This window comes from Drosophila miranda, chromosome 2 (genome assembly GCF_003369915.1).
Source record: "Drosophila miranda strain MSH22 chromosome 2, D.miranda_PacBio2.1, whole genome shotgun sequence".
Lineage (NCBI taxonomy): Eukaryota > Metazoa > Arthropoda > Insecta > Diptera > Drosophilidae > Drosophila > Drosophila miranda.
The window spans coordinates 4913192-4927944 of record NC_046675.1 but is presented as its reverse complement, the minus strand read 5'-3'; the positions used below and the strand labels follow the sequence as shown (position 1 = coordinate 4927944).

The 14753-nt window shown below is 46.8% G+C and overlaps 7 protein-coding genes across 8 annotated transcripts; 4 read left to right on the top strand and 3 right to left on the bottom strand.

Moving 5' to 3' along the window:
- Positions 1-73: 73 nt before the first annotated feature.
- LOC108155903 (integrator complex subunit 12) lies at positions 74-1251 on the top strand. The gene has a single exon (XM_017287047.2). It carries the CDS (start codon positions 105-107, stop codon positions 1125-1127), a length of 1023 nt encoding a protein of 340 aa, XP_017142536.1. The 5' UTR covers positions 74-104; the 3' UTR covers positions 1128-1251.
- Positions 1234-3445, bottom strand: LOC108155902 (nucleosomal histone kinase 1). Its single transcript, XM_033389506.1, has 2 exons — positions 3115-3445; positions 1234-3057 (listed from the first exon to the last, which is right to left on the bottom strand). The coding sequence occupies exons 1-2, from the start codon at positions 3355-3357 to the stop codon at positions 1465-1467; spliced, it is 1836 nt and encodes a 611-aa protein (XP_033245397.1). The 5' UTR covers positions 3358-3445; the 3' UTR covers positions 1234-1464.
- Positions 3446-3596: 151 nt separating this feature from the next.
- Positions 3597-5668, top strand: LOC108155904. Its single transcript, XM_017287048.2, has 2 exons — positions 3597-5330; positions 5407-5668. Exons 1-2 carry the CDS (start codon positions 4497-4499, stop codon positions 5584-5586), a joined length of 1014 nt encoding a protein of 337 aa, XP_017142537.2. The 5' UTR covers positions 3597-4496; the 3' UTR covers positions 5587-5668.
- Positions 5669-6140: 472 nt separating this feature from the next.
- LOC117187248 (nucleosomal histone kinase 1-like) lies at positions 6141-7622 on the bottom strand. Its single transcript, XM_033389509.1, has 2 exons — positions 7239-7622; positions 6141-7181 (listed from the first exon to the last, which is right to left on the bottom strand). Exons 1-2 carry the CDS (start codon positions 7596-7598, stop codon positions 6237-6239), a joined length of 1305 nt encoding a protein of 434 aa, XP_033245400.1. The 5' UTR covers positions 7599-7622; the 3' UTR covers positions 6141-6236.
- Positions 7623-7721: 99 nt separating this feature from the next.
- LOC117187249 lies at positions 7722-8794 on the top strand. The gene is made up of 2 exons (XM_033389510.1): positions 7722-8456; positions 8533-8794. Exons 1-2 carry the CDS (start codon positions 7743-7745, stop codon positions 8710-8712), a joined length of 894 nt encoding a protein of 297 aa, XP_033245401.1. The 5' UTR covers positions 7722-7742; the 3' UTR covers positions 8713-8794.
- Positions 8795-9583: 789 nt separating this feature from the next.
- LOC108156321 (histone H2A.v) lies at positions 9584-11325 on the top strand. Of its 2 annotated transcripts, XR_001775098.2 has the most exons (5): positions 9584-9776; positions 10099-10176; positions 10376-10489; positions 10676-11014; positions 11094-11325. XR_001775098.2 is itself a non-coding variant. In XM_017287713.2 (4 exons), exons 1-4 carry the CDS (start codon positions 9774-9776, stop codon positions 10904-10906), a joined length of 426 nt encoding a protein of 141 aa, XP_017143202.1. In that variant the 5' UTR covers positions 9584-9773; the 3' UTR covers positions 10907-11304. The 2 variants fall into 2 exon arrangements, 1 of the variants encoding a protein (XP_017143202.1); XM_017287713.2 differs by having other exon boundaries at positions 10676-11304.
- A 19-nt stretch (positions 11326-11344) lies between these two features.
- On the bottom strand, positions 11345-14242 carry LOC108156320 (SPARC). Its single transcript, XM_017287712.2, has 3 exons — positions 14141-14242; positions 12288-12452; positions 11345-12222 (listed from the first exon to the last, which is right to left on the bottom strand). The coding sequence occupies exons 2-3, from the start codon at positions 12438-12440 to the stop codon at positions 11470-11472; spliced, it is 906 nt and encodes a 301-aa protein (XP_017143201.1). The 5' UTR covers positions 12441-12452; positions 14141-14242; the 3' UTR covers positions 11345-11469.
- Between the last annotated feature and the right edge of the window lie 511 nt (positions 14243-14753).

Sequence of the window (14753 nt, the reverse complement as noted above, 5' to 3'; positions counted from 1 at the left end):
CCGCGGAGGAAGCGACAACCCTGGTCCAAAAACAGCTGTTGCGCTTGCGAAGAATTTTTCGAATTATTAAATTGTAATTTAAAAATCACTTTTGATCACTTGCGATGGCTGCCAATATTGCCGCGGCTGTTGCGGTGCCCCAGGAAGTCGATCCTGTGCTGAAGAAGGCCATCAAACTGCTGCATTCCAGCAATTCCACGTCTGCATCCGAACTCCGCCTGTTGCTGGACGAAGCGCTGAGGGCGAGGTACGGCCCGGAGAAGAGTGTCACGCAAAACATGACCCAGCGCATGATCGACGATGAGATGAGCTTTCCAGGGCGTGCGCCCACCCCACCGCAGCCCATCAACACGGATGAGATCATCAATCTGACCAACTCGCCGGACAAGGATCCCTCGGACTCTGTGGACACCATTATCGATTCGGACGAGTGCCTCAGTGCGGCGGGCATTGTAAACACAGGCGACACCGGCGACTTTGGCGATTTGAATTGCTGTGTCTGCGGCGAGATGATGTTCACGGCCACCAATCGGCTTGTTGAGTGTTCCAAATGCGGGGCCATGTACCATCAGGAGTGCCACAAACCGCCCATCACCAAAGAAGAGGCGGCCGACGATCAAGAGCAGACCTGGCAGTGCGATACCTGTTGCAACAAACCTACAAGCAGTCGGTCCGTGGCCACTGCAGCGGCGGCGGCGGCGGCGACACTCCCGCCAACAATCTTTATCGCCGACGATCCCATGCCGCTGGCCGCCAGCAAGACGAGCAAAACCGCATCGGGCGCATCCTCACGATCCTCGACATCCTCCAACTCATCCTCACCCTTCTACAGGCCAGAGCCGAGCAGCTCTACCAATGCGAGCAGCAGCAGCAGCAGCAAACAAGGCCACAAGTCGTCATCATCGTCCTCCTCCAAGTCGCACAAAGAGGAGCGTGCCAGCAAGTCGGTGGCTCCCTCATTGACTGCCATCAGTGGTGTGGAGAAGCATAGCGCTGGCCCTTCCTCATCTACATCGCGTCGGAGCAGCTCGAATACCAAATCCAGTTCGAGCAAGAGCAGCTCCTCGAAGCACCACGAAAGCAGCAGCAGCAGCGGCGGCGGCAGCAAACGAAGATCGAAGCAATGACGAAACTATTACTATTGAATGCTGACTGCCATTCAATAGTCCTCAATACGCATTCATTTAGATATAGAATAGAACGGATTTCTTAAGTAATAAATTTATACCCAAATTCTGGGAAAATATTCAATGCATCTGCACTTTTATTCAAGGTTTAAGTATAAGTATTCGTATGGAAATATTCAAAAAACAAAGAGGTGCCTCTCTAGCGTCTGTACTTGCGCACAGTTACTGCTGTCGTCCTGGGACTGCGGCTGCTGGAGGAGGTGCCTCTCTAGCGTCTGTACTTGCGCACAGTTACTGCTGGCGTCCTGGGACTGCGGCTGCTGGAGGTGGTGCCTCTCTAGCGTCTGTACTTGCGCACAGTTACTGCTGGCGTCCTGGGACTGCGGCTGCTGCTGCTGGAGGAGGAGGCAGCGGCGGCTAGCGGCGAACCGGGGACCCCCTCCCCATTCACCTTCCGCAGATTCACACGGGTCACGGGCGTATCCTCCTTGGAGGAAGCCAGGCTCCCTGACGAAGGGGTTTTCACGTCGCCTTCGCCAGTGGGCTGGTCCTTGGCCCCGGCCTTCTTCTTGCGCTTCACATTCACAATGACATTGGCGTCCATGCTGACGTCCAACTCAAAGTTGAATTCGTAAGTCTTGTTGGAGCGCGGTTTGGGCGTCAGGTCATCGTTGACGACTGTCTTGCCGTGCTTTGCGCGCAGGGAGAGCGCTGGACTGAAGCTGGCACTGGCTGCGCTTGGGGTCCGGGCTTTGGGACTAGCTGCAGATCTGGGAGAGACCCGAGCCCTGGGGCTCGCTGCTGCTCTGGGAGTGGCGCGAGGTTTGGGTGTACCATTCGGCTCAGTCTTAACTCGCTTTTGTGTGGGACTGGTCTCTGCTGGCGAGGGAGCAGCGATCCGTTTACGGGGCGAGATAGTCGGCGTGACTTTGGCGTTCCTGCGAGGCGCTGGCGAAGCTTTGGCCTGTGGCTTCCTGCGTGGAGCCTCCTCCTCTTCCTCGCTGTCGGAAATTATGTCAGGGGAGGCAACCTTCTTGGCCCTTTTGGGTGCAGCTGCAGCTGTGGCTGTTGCCTTGCTGATTCCTGGCGGACTGTGGTTGTTGTTGCTGCTGCTTTGGGGCTTTATCTTAAAGTCCAAGTCGCCGGTGTTTGGGATCTTCATTTGCTTGAGAGCCGCCGAGAACCAATTGCGACACTTGTCGTAGTCCGGCTCCTCATTGTGCTTCAGTTTGGCCACATACTTCATGTATTCCCCCAGGGGAACCGGCACTCCCTTGGGGAAAAGAGCCTTTAGTGCAGCCTCGACATCCTCCATGAAGGCTTCTTTGGCCTTCTGTACTTTGAGTGGCACCGCCAGCAGCTTCTGTGTGACCCAGGGCAGTTCCACGCCCAGCCATTCGATTATGTTGTAGCCGAGAATCTCCAAGTCCGCGCGTCTGGTGGGCACACCCAAATGGGCGTCGCGCGATGTGTACTCGATTGTGCCGTTGTGCATTTTCTTGGGATCCGGCTTAAACTCGCCGGTCACAAAGTGTGAGGCCAGGCCAAAGTCCACAAGGTAGGCCTGGGCCGCACCAGCCTTGCCCTGGCCCAACAGGATGTTTGCCGCCTTCAGATCTGCATGAACATAGCCAGTACTGTGCATAAACTGGTAGACATCCAGCATCTGTAGGGCCAGGCGATAGACCGTGCCCTCCGGCAGTCGCTTGTCGTTCTCCTTGAAGAACTTTGATATATCGCTGCCGTAGCGCGGCATCACAATGAAGCGATGCTTCTGACCGTTGACATCCGCTGAGCCATTGGCCAGGATGTACGGCATGCCCAGGGTCTTGATGCCCCGCTGCTGCTTGAACTGCTTAATGTCATCTTGCTTGGCATTGCGCAAGTAGAAATGCATCTCCACGAACAGGGGCCCATTGCCGTGAGGCTCCTGCAAGACAGAGTTCGAGAACAAAGGCTCTTTGGATTCTTGTTGATTGGTACTCACGCATTTCACCACAGCGTCGTAGTTCTTCTCACCGGCGCGGGCGGCCGCATATATCTCGCCAAAGCCGCCAATGCCAATCGACGGACCAATGCACCATTTCCCCTTGGCCAGGTCTTGTAAAACAGTGCCCTCCTTCAGCTTCTCCGGCATGGCATATAGTTTTCCCTTGGCCTTCTTGGCGGGTGCGGTTTTTTTGGCCGGCGATGGGCCGGCAGCTGTCTTGGGTTTCACGGCGCGAGGCATTATGTGTGCCGCGTTTGGATTCTGTGTACTCTAAATAAATGCAGGAGTTTTTTCTGCTCAAAATGCCGCCACAAATAGCGCGAAGGGGAGAATTAGTGATGTAAAAACACATCGATGCATCGAGCATCGATGTTTTTTGCCGATGTTTACCGATGTTTTCCGGTGTTTTTGCTGGTACCGATGTTGAGCGATGCATCGATGTTTTGCAAAACATCGATCGTTTAATTTCAAATCATTGCGTATTTGTCTTCTGTAAGCATCAACACAGCAATGCCAAAGTAAGTAAACATATTTGACTTAAAATGAATCAAATTTACTATAGATGGTATACATTTGTTTAAATATGAAACTGCGAACGCCGTTAACATCATTCGAAGGCAACCCGTTGTGTGTTTGGGAAGGTATGAAGAGTACTGTTCAGTCACAGACATATACCTTATTAATATTACAGAATATACAGTACAATCTCATACACAAATACTCATAAATAGAATTGTCCATGTCACTTCATGTCAATGAATATGACGACACGAAAATTACATTAGAAACTAAGAATAGACAATTGCACTTGTAAACTCGAACCCACCAAAAAGGATGAAGCAATAAACTATTTACTTTATTGCTGCCAAGTACCTAAGTAAATGCACTGAAATGTAACCCCCGCACAGAGTAATTGCACCCTATCTAAAAATACACTCACATGGAGCCTGTGCGTTCCTTCCTATACAATAAGAGTACCACTGCTAGCTATATAAGGAGATCCATTTGTTCAATAAAACTCAGTATCAGAAACAACCACAACTGCCTGTCACTAATTTTCCCATCGCAATCATCAGAGGCTGTCGCCGTGTCTTCAGATCCTGATTTCGCGGTCATACATCGATGCATCGAAGAATAAATCCGATGTATCAATCCAACATCGATGTTTGATTTTGACAACATCGATGGACATCGACATCGATGTTTTCATTCAAATTTACATCACTAGGGAGAATTCACGTATACAATTTTCGCGAACGGTGCGAAACGAAATAAAAAATCGGTGAAAATTTCCGGCTTATCGATATTATTTTCCAGAAATACAAAATCGTATCTGACAATAACCCAAACGCGCGAGTTATAATAATTTTATTTGAAAAATGACTCCGACTCCAAAGCCAGCAGCCAAAGATGCACCGTCAATAACTTGCGACGACGAATCGTTGGTCAACGCGGCAGAACTCTTCCTGAAGCGCACGAAGTCATTGAAACGCACTCGCGATAAGAAGCAGCGCTTACTTCGCCATCTACGCAAGTCGATGAAACCGAAAAATGCCCTGATCGTTCTCAACGAGCTCAATAAGGATAAGGGCATTAAAATAAGTGATTTTACCATCAATAGCAATCCTAATGGCAGCTACACTGCCATAGTCACGGTCAACTCGAACCAGTACCAGAAAACGGCGTTCTCCAAGATGGCGGCCAAGAAATTGGCCTGTGAGGCAGCATTGCGTGATTATGCCATTGCAAAAATGAAGGCAACACCACGCAAACCGAAGACCAATGATGAGGAAAACCAACCATCGACCAACCATGTCGCAGAACCCATGGACAACGATGGAAGCGACACTGAAAGCAAAGACGATGCAAAAATGAAGGCAAGACCACGCAAACCGAAGACCAATGATGAGGAAAACCAACCATCGACCAACCATGTCGCAGAATCCATGGACAGCAATGAAAGCGACACTGAAAGCGAAGACGATTTCCTAAAGCTCAATTTGGCATCGTATGCAATGTATAAATTATTCAGAAAGTGGAAGCGCAACGGTTACTTTCGGGACGAACAGCATCCATTGGCAAAAGCACAGCCGCAGCAGGAGGACACCAAAGCAGCAGTTTCCATCGTCCCCAAGGAACAGAAGAATCCACGAGGCCGTGCCGAATTGCCACCAAACTGGCAGACCATGCACCCGGCCTCATTGCTCCAAATTGTAGGTTCACTCAAATCAGAGAATGTAGTAAAATTCGAATACACGTGACCAATTGTTCTTCTTGTTTCCTTTTTAGATGCGCCCTGGAATTAAGTATTTTCATTATGACAAGGACGTCGAGCTCCAACGTATCGGTGTGATCGTTGACAACCAGAAGATTACGGCCTATGGGTGCTCAAAGAAAGTAGCACGGCGCAATGTGGCCGCGAATGCTTGCAACATATTGTTCGGTACCAATTTCACACCTGGAGGGTAAAACCCAAAAAATGATCAACAAAAGCATAAATAATTTTAAAATATTTCTCCGGATGAAGAATAAATATTTTGCTTAAATTTAATCGACTGTCATTGTCGCTTTACTTATTATTTAGTTAGGTTTTAAGAATTTAAAAAATGGTGATTAGAGCTGTAAAAGCCTGTCAGCATTTTTTTTCATCAATCTATTTTTAAACATATACTTTGGCGCGCACCTTCGTATCCAGTCGATAGTATCGATAGCCGAAAAGCGTTTTTTGACCTTTTCTTTTTAAACCTTATTTTAGACACAATCAAATCAAAAGAAGTAATTAAAATTTGCATATCTTGTTGTTATCCAATTGGATAAAATTATGTGTTCAGAGCTAGAAGTTCTAGCCAGCTAGTAATGTTCAAAAGAAAATAAAAATCAAGGAATATGATTTCTGATCGTGGACCGATCAGACCAGTGGGTATTTTATACTCTCCAGGTAGACAAAAATAAAGGACAGGCTGAATCTACAATATAATTATTATTATTACTAATAGTATTAATTTCAAAAAACAAAGAGGTGCCTCTCTAGCGTCTGTACTTGCGCACAGTTACTGCTGGCGTCCTGGGACTGCGGCTGCTGGAGGAGGTGCCTCTCTAGCGTCTGTACTTGCGCACAGTTACTGCTGGCGTCCTGGAACTGCGGCTGCTGCTGTGGAGGCAACCTTCTTGGCCCTTTTGGGTGCAGCTGCAGCTGTGGCTGTTGCCTTGCTGATTCCTGGCGGACTGTGGTTGTTCTTCCTGCTGCTTTGGGGCTTTATCTTAAAGTCCAAGTCGCCGGTGTTTGGGATCTTCATTTGCTTGAGAGCCGCCGAGAACCAATTGCGACACTTGTCGTAGTCCGGCTCCTCATTGTGCTTCAGTTTGGCCACATACTTCATGTATTCCCCCAGGGGAACCGGCACTCCCTTGGGGAAAAGAGCCTTTAGTGCAGCCTCGACATCCTCCATGAAGGCTTCTTTGGCCTTCTGTACTTTGAGTGGCACCGCCAGCAGCTTCTGTGTGACCCAGGGCAGTTCCACGCCCAGCCATTCGATTATGTTGTAGCCGAGAATCTCCAAGTCCGCGCGTCTGGTGGGCACACCCAAATGGGCGTCGCGCGATGTGTACTCGATTGTGCCGTTGTGCATTTTCTTGGGATCCGGCTTAAACTCGCCGGTCACAAAGTGTGAGGCCAGGCCAAAGTCCACAAGGTAGGCCTGGGCCGCACCAGCCTTGCCCTGGCCCAACAGGATGTTTGCCGCCTTCAGATCTGCATGAACATAGCCAGTACTGTGCATAAACTGGTAGACATCCAGCATCTGTAGGGCCAGGCGATAGACCGTGCCCTCCGGCAGTCGCTTGTCGTTCTCCTTGAAGAACTTTGATATATCGCTGCCGTAGCGCGGCATCACAATGAAGCGATGCTTCTGACCGTTGACATCCGCTGAGCCATTGGCCAGGATGTACGGCATGCCCAGGGTCTTGATGCCCCGCTGCTGCTTGAACTGCTTAATGTCATCTTGCTTGGCATTGCGCAAGTAGAAATGCATCTCCACGAACAGGGGCCCATTGCCGTGAGGCTCCTGCAAGACAGAGTTCGAGAACAAAGGCTCTTTGGATTCTTGTTGATTGGTACTCACGCATTTCACCACAGCGTCGTAGTTCTTCTCACCGGCGCGGGCGGCCGCATATATCTCGCCAAAGCCGCCAATGCCAATCGACGGACCAATGCACCATTTCCCCTTGGCCCGGTCTTGTAAAACAGTGCCCTCCTTCAGCTTCTCCGGCATGGCATATAGTTTTCCCTTGGCCTTCTTGGCGGGTGCGGTTTTTTTGGCCGGCGATGGGCCGGCAGCTGTCTTGGGTTTCACGGCGCGAGGCATTATGTGTGCCGCGTTTGGATTCTGTGTAGACTCTAAATAAATGCACGAGTTTTTTTTCTGCTCAAAATACCGCCACAAATAGCGCGAAGGGGAGAATTGCCATACACCATTCACCATTCACGTATACAATATTCGCGAGCGGTGCGAAACGAAATAAAAAATCGGTGAAAATTTCCGGCTTATCGATATTATTTTCCAGAAATACAAAATCGTATCTGACAATAACCCAAACGCGCGAGTTATAATAATTTTATTTGAAAAATGACTCCGACTCCAAAGCCAGCAGCCAAAGATGCACCGTCAATAACTTGCGACGACGAATCGTTGGTCAACGCGGCAGAACTCTTCGTGAAGCGCACGAAGTCATTGAAACGCACTCGCGATAAGAAGCAGCGCTTACTTCGCCATCTACGCAAGTCGATGAAACCGAAAAATGCCCTGATCGTTCTCAACGAGCTCAATAAGGATAAGGGCATTAAAATAAGTGATTTTACCATCAATAGCAATCCTAATGGCAGCTACACTGCCATAGTCACGGTCAACTCGAACCAGTACCAGAAAACGGCGTTCTCCAAGATGGCGGCCAAGAAATTGGCCTGTGAGGCTGCATTGCGTGATTATGCCATTGCAAAAATGAGGGCAACACCACGCAAACCGAAGACCAATGATGAGGAAAACCAACCATCGACCAACCATGTCGCAGAATCCATGGACAGCAATGGAAGCGACACTGAAAGCGAAGACGATTTCCTAAAGCTCAATTTGGCATCGTATGCAATGTATAAATTATTCAGAAAGTGGAAGCGCAACGGTTACTTTCGGGACGAACAGCATCCATTGGCAAAAGCACAGCCGCAGCAGGAGGACACCAAAGCAGCAGTTTCCATCGTCCCCAAGGAACAGAAGAATCCACGAGGCCGTGCCGAATTGCCACCAAACTGGCAGACCATGCACCCGGCCTCATTGCTCCAAATTGTAGGTTCACTCAAATCAGAGAATGTAGTAAAATTCGAATACACGTGACCAATTGTTCTTCTTGTTTCCTTTTTAGATGCGCCCTGGAATTAAGTATTTTCATTATGACAAGGACGTCGAGCTCCAACGTATCGGTGTGATCGTTGACAACCAGAAGATTACGGCCTATGGGTGCTCAAAGAAAGTAGCACGGCGCAATGTGGCCGCGAATGCTTGCAACATATTGTTCGGTACCAATTTCACACCTGGAGGGTAAAACCCAAAAAATGATCAACAAAAGCATAAATAATTTTAAAATATTTCTCCGGATGAAGAATAAATATTTTGCTTAAATTTAATCGACTGTCATTGTCGCTTTACTTATTATTAAGTTAGGTTTTAAGAATTTAAAAAATGGTGATTAGAGCTGTAAAAGCCTGTCAGCATTTTTTTTCATCAATCTATTTTTATACATATACTTTGGCGCGCACCTTCGTATCCAGTCGATAGTATCGATAGCCGAAAAGCGTTTTTTTACCTTTTCTTTTTAAACCTTATTTTAGACACAATCAAATCAAAAGAAGTAATTAAAATTTGCATATCTTGTTGTTATCCAATTGGATAAAATTATGTGTTCAGAGCTAGAAGTTCTAGCCAGCTAGTAATGTTCAAAAGAAAATAAAAATCATGGAATATGATTTCTGATCGTGGACCGATAACGATTAGCCCTTTGTCGACCAGTGGGTATTTTAATACTCTCCACGAATCTCCAGGTAGACAAAAATAAAGGACAGGCTGAATCTACAATATAATTATTATTATTACTAATAGTATTAATTTCCGCAGTTTAACTCAAGCTATTCTTCTGTGTAAATAAAAGGGTTTAAGTGGGCTTAGTGCGTTTTTCATCGATATATTGACGGTATATTTCTGAGTTTTAGAGGGTCTCACCTGCTCATACGTGCAACGAAAAAATGAGTGATTCGAATGGGCTATAAAAAGAGGGTATGGACAACAGGCAAAAACAGCCAAATACCATTCAAGCTTCGTACAAACCTCACCCCGCCGTGTTTTGACAAGCAATGTACCTTGTCTTCAAGGTATATTTCGGTATATTTCCGAGTGCATATATCGACAACTCGGTCACACTGCTGACGGCGTCTTTTTTCATAAAAAGTGTGGACGCGTCGAAGAAATTCACGAAAAGGAAATCACGTTAAAAGCAATTGCTGCGCGCTTCAATTCGGTTTTAATAATCATTCCAAAACGCGCGAATAACCAAAGTGCCTTTGAGCAGATTACATTTCCCCACGAGAGCGAAAAATCGATTGAAATAAAATGGTAATTAATGGCAGAAATTTTAGCGGCAGCTACATTCTGTACTTTATTGCGCGTGCCCCGCCGAGCGGCCAGGGGGCCCAGCAAATCAAATATTGATGCCCACGTAGCGCGAAAATTGAAAACATCTCCCTAAATCGTTTAGTTTCGAGAAATGTCCACTTTTGTTGTACTTTGCGGTGGCGGCGGCGACAATCTCATCGTGTTTAACCTCACACTTCGCCCAGCGGCCGACTCCATCTTGTACGCTACGCGTATTCCTGCTGCTGGCTTCTTTCGGTGTGTTTAACTAATTGTGTGTGTGTTTTGTTCTCGTATTCGACAGGCTGGTGGCAAAGCAGGCAAGGATTCGGGCAAAGCAAAGGCGAAGGCAGTTTCCCGCTCAGCGCGCGCTGGTCTTCAGGTGAGTAATTTCCCTTATATTTGTTGTTGTCTGCTGTACATTTTGGCGCCTTTTTGTGTTCTCACCTCGGTGAGCATAATTCACCACCACATACAGGGTGTGTGCTTTGCCGTGTGTGTGTGTGTGTGGGTTTGTTTTGAGGGTAGCAAAACATAAACAACCTAGTAATTGATTTGTGGGTTTTCTGTTTTGCATATAGTTCCCCGTTGGCCGTATCCATCGTCATCTGAAAAGTCGTACTACATCCCATGGACGCGTTGGTGCCACCGCTGCCGTCTACTCTGCTGCCATATTGGAATATTTGACTGCTGAGGTAAGTTTGATTTTTTGATTTTTCCCGCCTCTTTTCTTTTTCTGAGAGCATCCATAGCGGTACTATCTCTCTGTACAAATGCATATATATAGATGTAAATGCTTAACAGATGGCTGTGCTGTTACAGGGTATTCCTATGTTAACGGGTGACTAATTTGAGACTTGTGTGCTTTCCTTGGATTTTAGGTTCTGGAATTGGCAGGAAATGCATCGAAAGATCTGAAAGTGAAACGTATCACACCGCGCCACTTACAGCTCGCCATTCGCGGAGACGAGGAGCTGGACAGTCTGATCAAGGCAACCATCGCCGGCGGCGGTGTCATTCCCCATATTCACAAGTCGCTTATCGGCAAGAAAGAGGACACCGTCCAGGATCCACAGCGAAAGGGCAATGTGATCCTGTCGCAGGCCTACTAACTGCCAAACCCACATTTGACACCCTCTTTTTTAAAAAATACGATGTTTTAAGATTAAATTCCGAAGAACCGTGTAGAGAGATCCAAACTTACCGACGAGGAAAAACATGTAATTTTAATAATTTCTGTGCGACGGCAACGCATTTTTACCCACACACAAAAGAAAGCATAATTATATGTAATTATAGATATCCGCCCCCAGGCCAACACACACACACACAACAAAACCCCTCAAGCACCCAAATCACACATCCATAAAATATATACGCGCACGCATTATTTTGTATAATCTTAAACAAAAATGTGAAAGGATAAAAGAAATGCAATGAGCGATCGAGGATTATATAACAGATGAAAGCGGAAAGTAAAGCATAGATAAGTATAAGCGCCGAGTAATTACACGAATAAATTTAATAAAAATTATAATAAAAACTCAAATCCTGTTATTTCCCCAAAACAATTTATTAGAGACATTTTACAAATTGTTGCAATAAACTTTGTGCACGAAAAATGTGTTGAAAAATAGGATTGTTAAACATATAAGCATAAGCGGCGGGCGTTTCTCTAGCCCAAGAGATGCGGCTGTGCCTTCTGGACGTCGTCGCAGCGCTCCATGAGGTCATCGGCATCCAGCTCCAGGCAGGCGCCCCACTCGATCAGGGTGATGCGATGATCGTTGTTCGAGTCGCAGCTCTCCAGGAACGGGGCAATGCAATGCTCGAGGCTCACCAGCGGCGCTCGGATGGGGAACAGCTCGTGGCGGGATACGGAACGATCGGTGTCACCATCCAGATCGCACCACTTCCAAACGGCAGCATTGGACCAGCGCCGGGAGTTGTTGGTCTCCGCCTCCAGCTCCATTTGCATGTAGTGCTCGGTCAGTTCGTCGCGCTCGGCCAGATCCCGCATCACGTTGAACAGCCAGTCGCGCATGCGGCGTGGGAATTCCTTCAGATCCTCGCCGTCGCAGATGCGGGGCTCGTGGCAGGCGCCATAGTAGTCGATGTGCATGTGAGCGTTGTCCGGATTGCGGCAGCCTTCGTGCTGGATGTCGCACCAGCAGCGCTGCTGATAGACGGAACAATCCGAGGGCCAGGTCTCGTTGGTGTTGGTGCAGACGTGGCGACGCGTGTCCACCTCCTCGGGGCAGTCGGGAATGCACACGCACTCGGGCTTCTCGTTGGTCAACTGGCAGATGCGGCCGGCACCGCAGGGCATGGTCTCGCACAGATCCACCTCCACGACGGGATTGAGGAGGTTGTGCTGAACGGCGGCCAATTGGTTGGCAATCTCATTCTCACGCTCCACATCCTTGATCTGTGAACGAGTTTCAAAATGTTTGAATATCAATTCCGGAGATGTCTCTTTGATCATGATCCCACCTTGGCCTTCTCCTCCAGCAGGCGCAGGAACTCCTCTTCGTTCTCATCCATATCGGACAGGTCCAGATCTGAGAGATCCAGATCCTCCTCGGCGGCTTGGACCTGCGACAAGGCCAACAGCGCCAATCCGAGCAACAGCCAGATGGAACGCATCTTCTAGAAGATCTTTAGAGTAAAGAGCGGTTTATTTTCAAAAGGTTTTACGCCTCCTGCCATCGCAAAACGTAACTGTACTGCTCAAGGAACGTAACGATCTTTGGCTGTAACCTACCCCTACCCTTAAGGGTTGGTTTACAAGCCTTCACTCATGTCGGAAGCACCGCTGATGCATCGGCATTAGCGGTGCCTTTTTCCCATCAAAGACAATTGAAGACGGCGGCGAAATTGCGCCCCAGAGTTCAAGAGGTCAAACGAGTACGTTTTCGTACAGTTGCAGATGCAGACGGAAAGAATTGTCGATCTATCTGGAAAGTGAATTTATGGATCTGTGCAAAAACACAAATGAAAACAATGCAAACACATTGTTCTCATGGAAGACAGGGGAAGGAAAATGTCTTATTATAGTTTGGGGTGGTACCCGCAGAAATAGTGGATATGAAAAAGTAATCCAATAAGAACTTTGGTGGAAATTTCAGAATTCCATTTCATTTGAGAAGTTAGAGGAAGCTACACATTAGAATAGTTGATAAGTAAATGAATATACATAGGTAAAACTGTGAACAAATCGGAATCAACTGGTTTCCGCGATAAATTTAAGAAATCTCCTTCTAAATGTGTTATATTTCTTCCACGTTTCCGCTGCCATTTCCCTTGCACTCTTCAAACATTTCTGTATAAACTGCAGCCTCAAGAAAATTGTCCATAAAGCATGTCGAACACATGGCAAAAAGCTTTTCAAAAAAAAATCTTGTTTATGAAGTCATCTCTAAATGGAATACATGTGTGTTTTTGAGGCATCTACTATAAATGTTTCCATGTAGGTAGGGTATGATAGCACTGTCCCTGATTAAAACTGACCTTAATGTTAGAAACGAAACCATATTTCCATAGATCCATTATAATCAGCTCAAGATGTCGCCCTAATTCAAGTGTCCCCGAGCACTAAATGGCTTGTGGATTGCTCAACGACAACTTATGATTATCGCAAGGCCCGACTTGGCCCCAGTCATCGCACAGCCGCTGCTTATCAGGATCGGCTGCTTCCGTTTTCGGGCGACTGAGATTTGCTTAATCGTCGCTTTTTCATAGCCAAGCGAAAATCTCTATCTCAGAGAAATAATGCGCCACAAAAAACGAAAAGAATATGTACAAACAGACAACTGCAGTGATTTCCAGGAATATCCCCAAGAGTTGGATGCCGAAATGCATTCCATAGATGTATGTGCATGTGTGTCGGGCTGCAGTTTAATTATAACAAAAAAAAACTAGCAACAATGACGTGATGCGGCCCCAGAGATGTTTATGCTGGAAGGCTGATGAAATGTAGACAAATGATTCTTCTTCCCCGCCTTTAGCCGTCTCTCCTCAAACAAAACAATTTGGATTAATTCGCGGAACTGCATAGGCTGCCTGCCAGCGATGATGATGATTGCACTTCCAAGGGGTACTCTTAACCTTGCAACACATCGACCCGACCACCAAACACCGACTTGACTCGAAATTGATTGGCAAATTTCCCCAAAAATTGAGTTTAATTAACCATCAATTGATTCGCCAATATGGCTGAACATTGAACTTCAACAGAAACTTGAGAACAAACCAAAGCCGAGACTACCGTAATCCGAAACGATCCAATGAACTTTGAAACCTCTCAGACCGTATTATTCACTGCGTTCTTTAATACATGTACTCACTATATATTATGTTATGTGTTGCTCAAGTGTAATTCCTTTCGCGTTGGGGGATAGATGGCGAATGAATGGTTGGCCTGAAAAAGCTATGAAATGATTATGGATCGCCCGCACAGCCGCTGAAAAGATTGGAGCACATGCAACACTTCTGGAGCCGTCGCCTCAAACGTGCTGCCTTGCAACATGTTCGCTCGGAGAGAAAACACAAAAGATATTCAATTGTTCATAGTTTTTTCTTTATTATTTATACGTTTTATTCATACAAAATTTCAGTAAATAATCTACAACTTACCTTCAGTGTAGCTGCCAGTCCTTGGTCCTTGATCTCTCCAGAATTGGCTCAGGTTTTCGTTGTTTTTGTTTTGTTTTGGAAAAGAAATATTTTGGTTTGTTTTAGAAAGTCTGATTAAAGATTCGATTCGCTAGTTGTAAAGCAAGGTACTTAAGCGCACTTATAGACAAGGCTATACTGATATTGTTACGATCTGAAGTACGAGTACACCTGGTGTGTGGTTGCCTCTTCGCTAACTTACCTTAAGGCTACAACAAGAAGCTTGTCTCAAGCGTTTTAGGGCTTAGAATTCATGGTAAATATGTTTAAAATTAATTCGAAAAT

Bases quoted from the DNA above. Each gene is read 5' to 3' on its own strand.
- LOC108155903 (XM_017287047.2), top strand. From the start codon at position 105: ATGGCTGCCAATATTGCCGCGGCTGTTGCGGTGCCCCAGGAAGTCGAT.
- LOC108155902 (XM_033389506.1), bottom strand. From the start codon at position 3,357: ATGCCTCGCGCCGTGAAACCCAAGACAGCTGCCGGCCCATCGCCGGCC. The intron at 3,058-3,114 runs GTGAGTACCAAT...TCTGTCTTGCAG, and splicing joins ACGACGCTGTGGTGAAATGC to GAGCCTCACGGCAATGGGCC.
- LOC108155904 (XM_017287048.2), top strand. From the start codon at position 4,497: ATGACTCCGACTCCAAAGCCAGCAGCCAAAGATGCACCGTCAATAACT. The intron at 5,331-5,406 runs GTAGGTTCACTC...TTTCCTTTTTAG, and splicing joins CGGCCTCATTGCTCCAAATT to ATGCGCCCTGGAATTAAGTA.
- LOC117187248 (XM_033389509.1), bottom strand. From the start codon at position 7,598: ATGGTGAATGGTGTATGGCAATTCTCCCCTTCGCGCTATTTGTGGCGG. The intron at 7,182-7,238 runs GTGAGTACCAAT...TCTGTCTTGCAG, and splicing joins ACGACGCTGTGGTGAAATGC to GAGCCTCACGGCAATGGGCC.
- LOC117187249 (XM_033389510.1), top strand. From the start codon at position 7,743: ATGACTCCGACTCCAAAGCCAGCAGCCAAAGATGCACCGTCAATAACT. The intron at 8,457-8,532 runs GTAGGTTCACTC...TTTCCTTTTTAG, and splicing joins CGGCCTCATTGCTCCAAATT to ATGCGCCCTGGAATTAAGTA.
- LOC108156321 (XM_017287713.2), top strand. The intron at 10,177-10,375 runs GTGAGTAATTTC...TTTTGCATATAG, and splicing joins CAGCGCGCGCTGGTCTTCAG to TTCCCCGTTGGCCGTATCCA. The intron at 10,490-10,675 runs GTAAGTTTGATT...CTTGGATTTTAG, and splicing joins TGGAATATTTGACTGCTGAG to GTTCTGGAATTGGCAGGAAA.
- LOC108156320 (XM_017287712.2), bottom strand. From the start codon at position 12,440: ATGCGTTCCATCTGGCTGTTGCTCGGATTGGCGCTGTTGGCCTTGTCG. The intron at 12,223-12,287 runs GTGGGATCATGA...ACTCGTTCACAG, and splicing joins TGCTGGAGGAGAAGGCCAAG to ATCAAGGATGTGGAGCGTGA.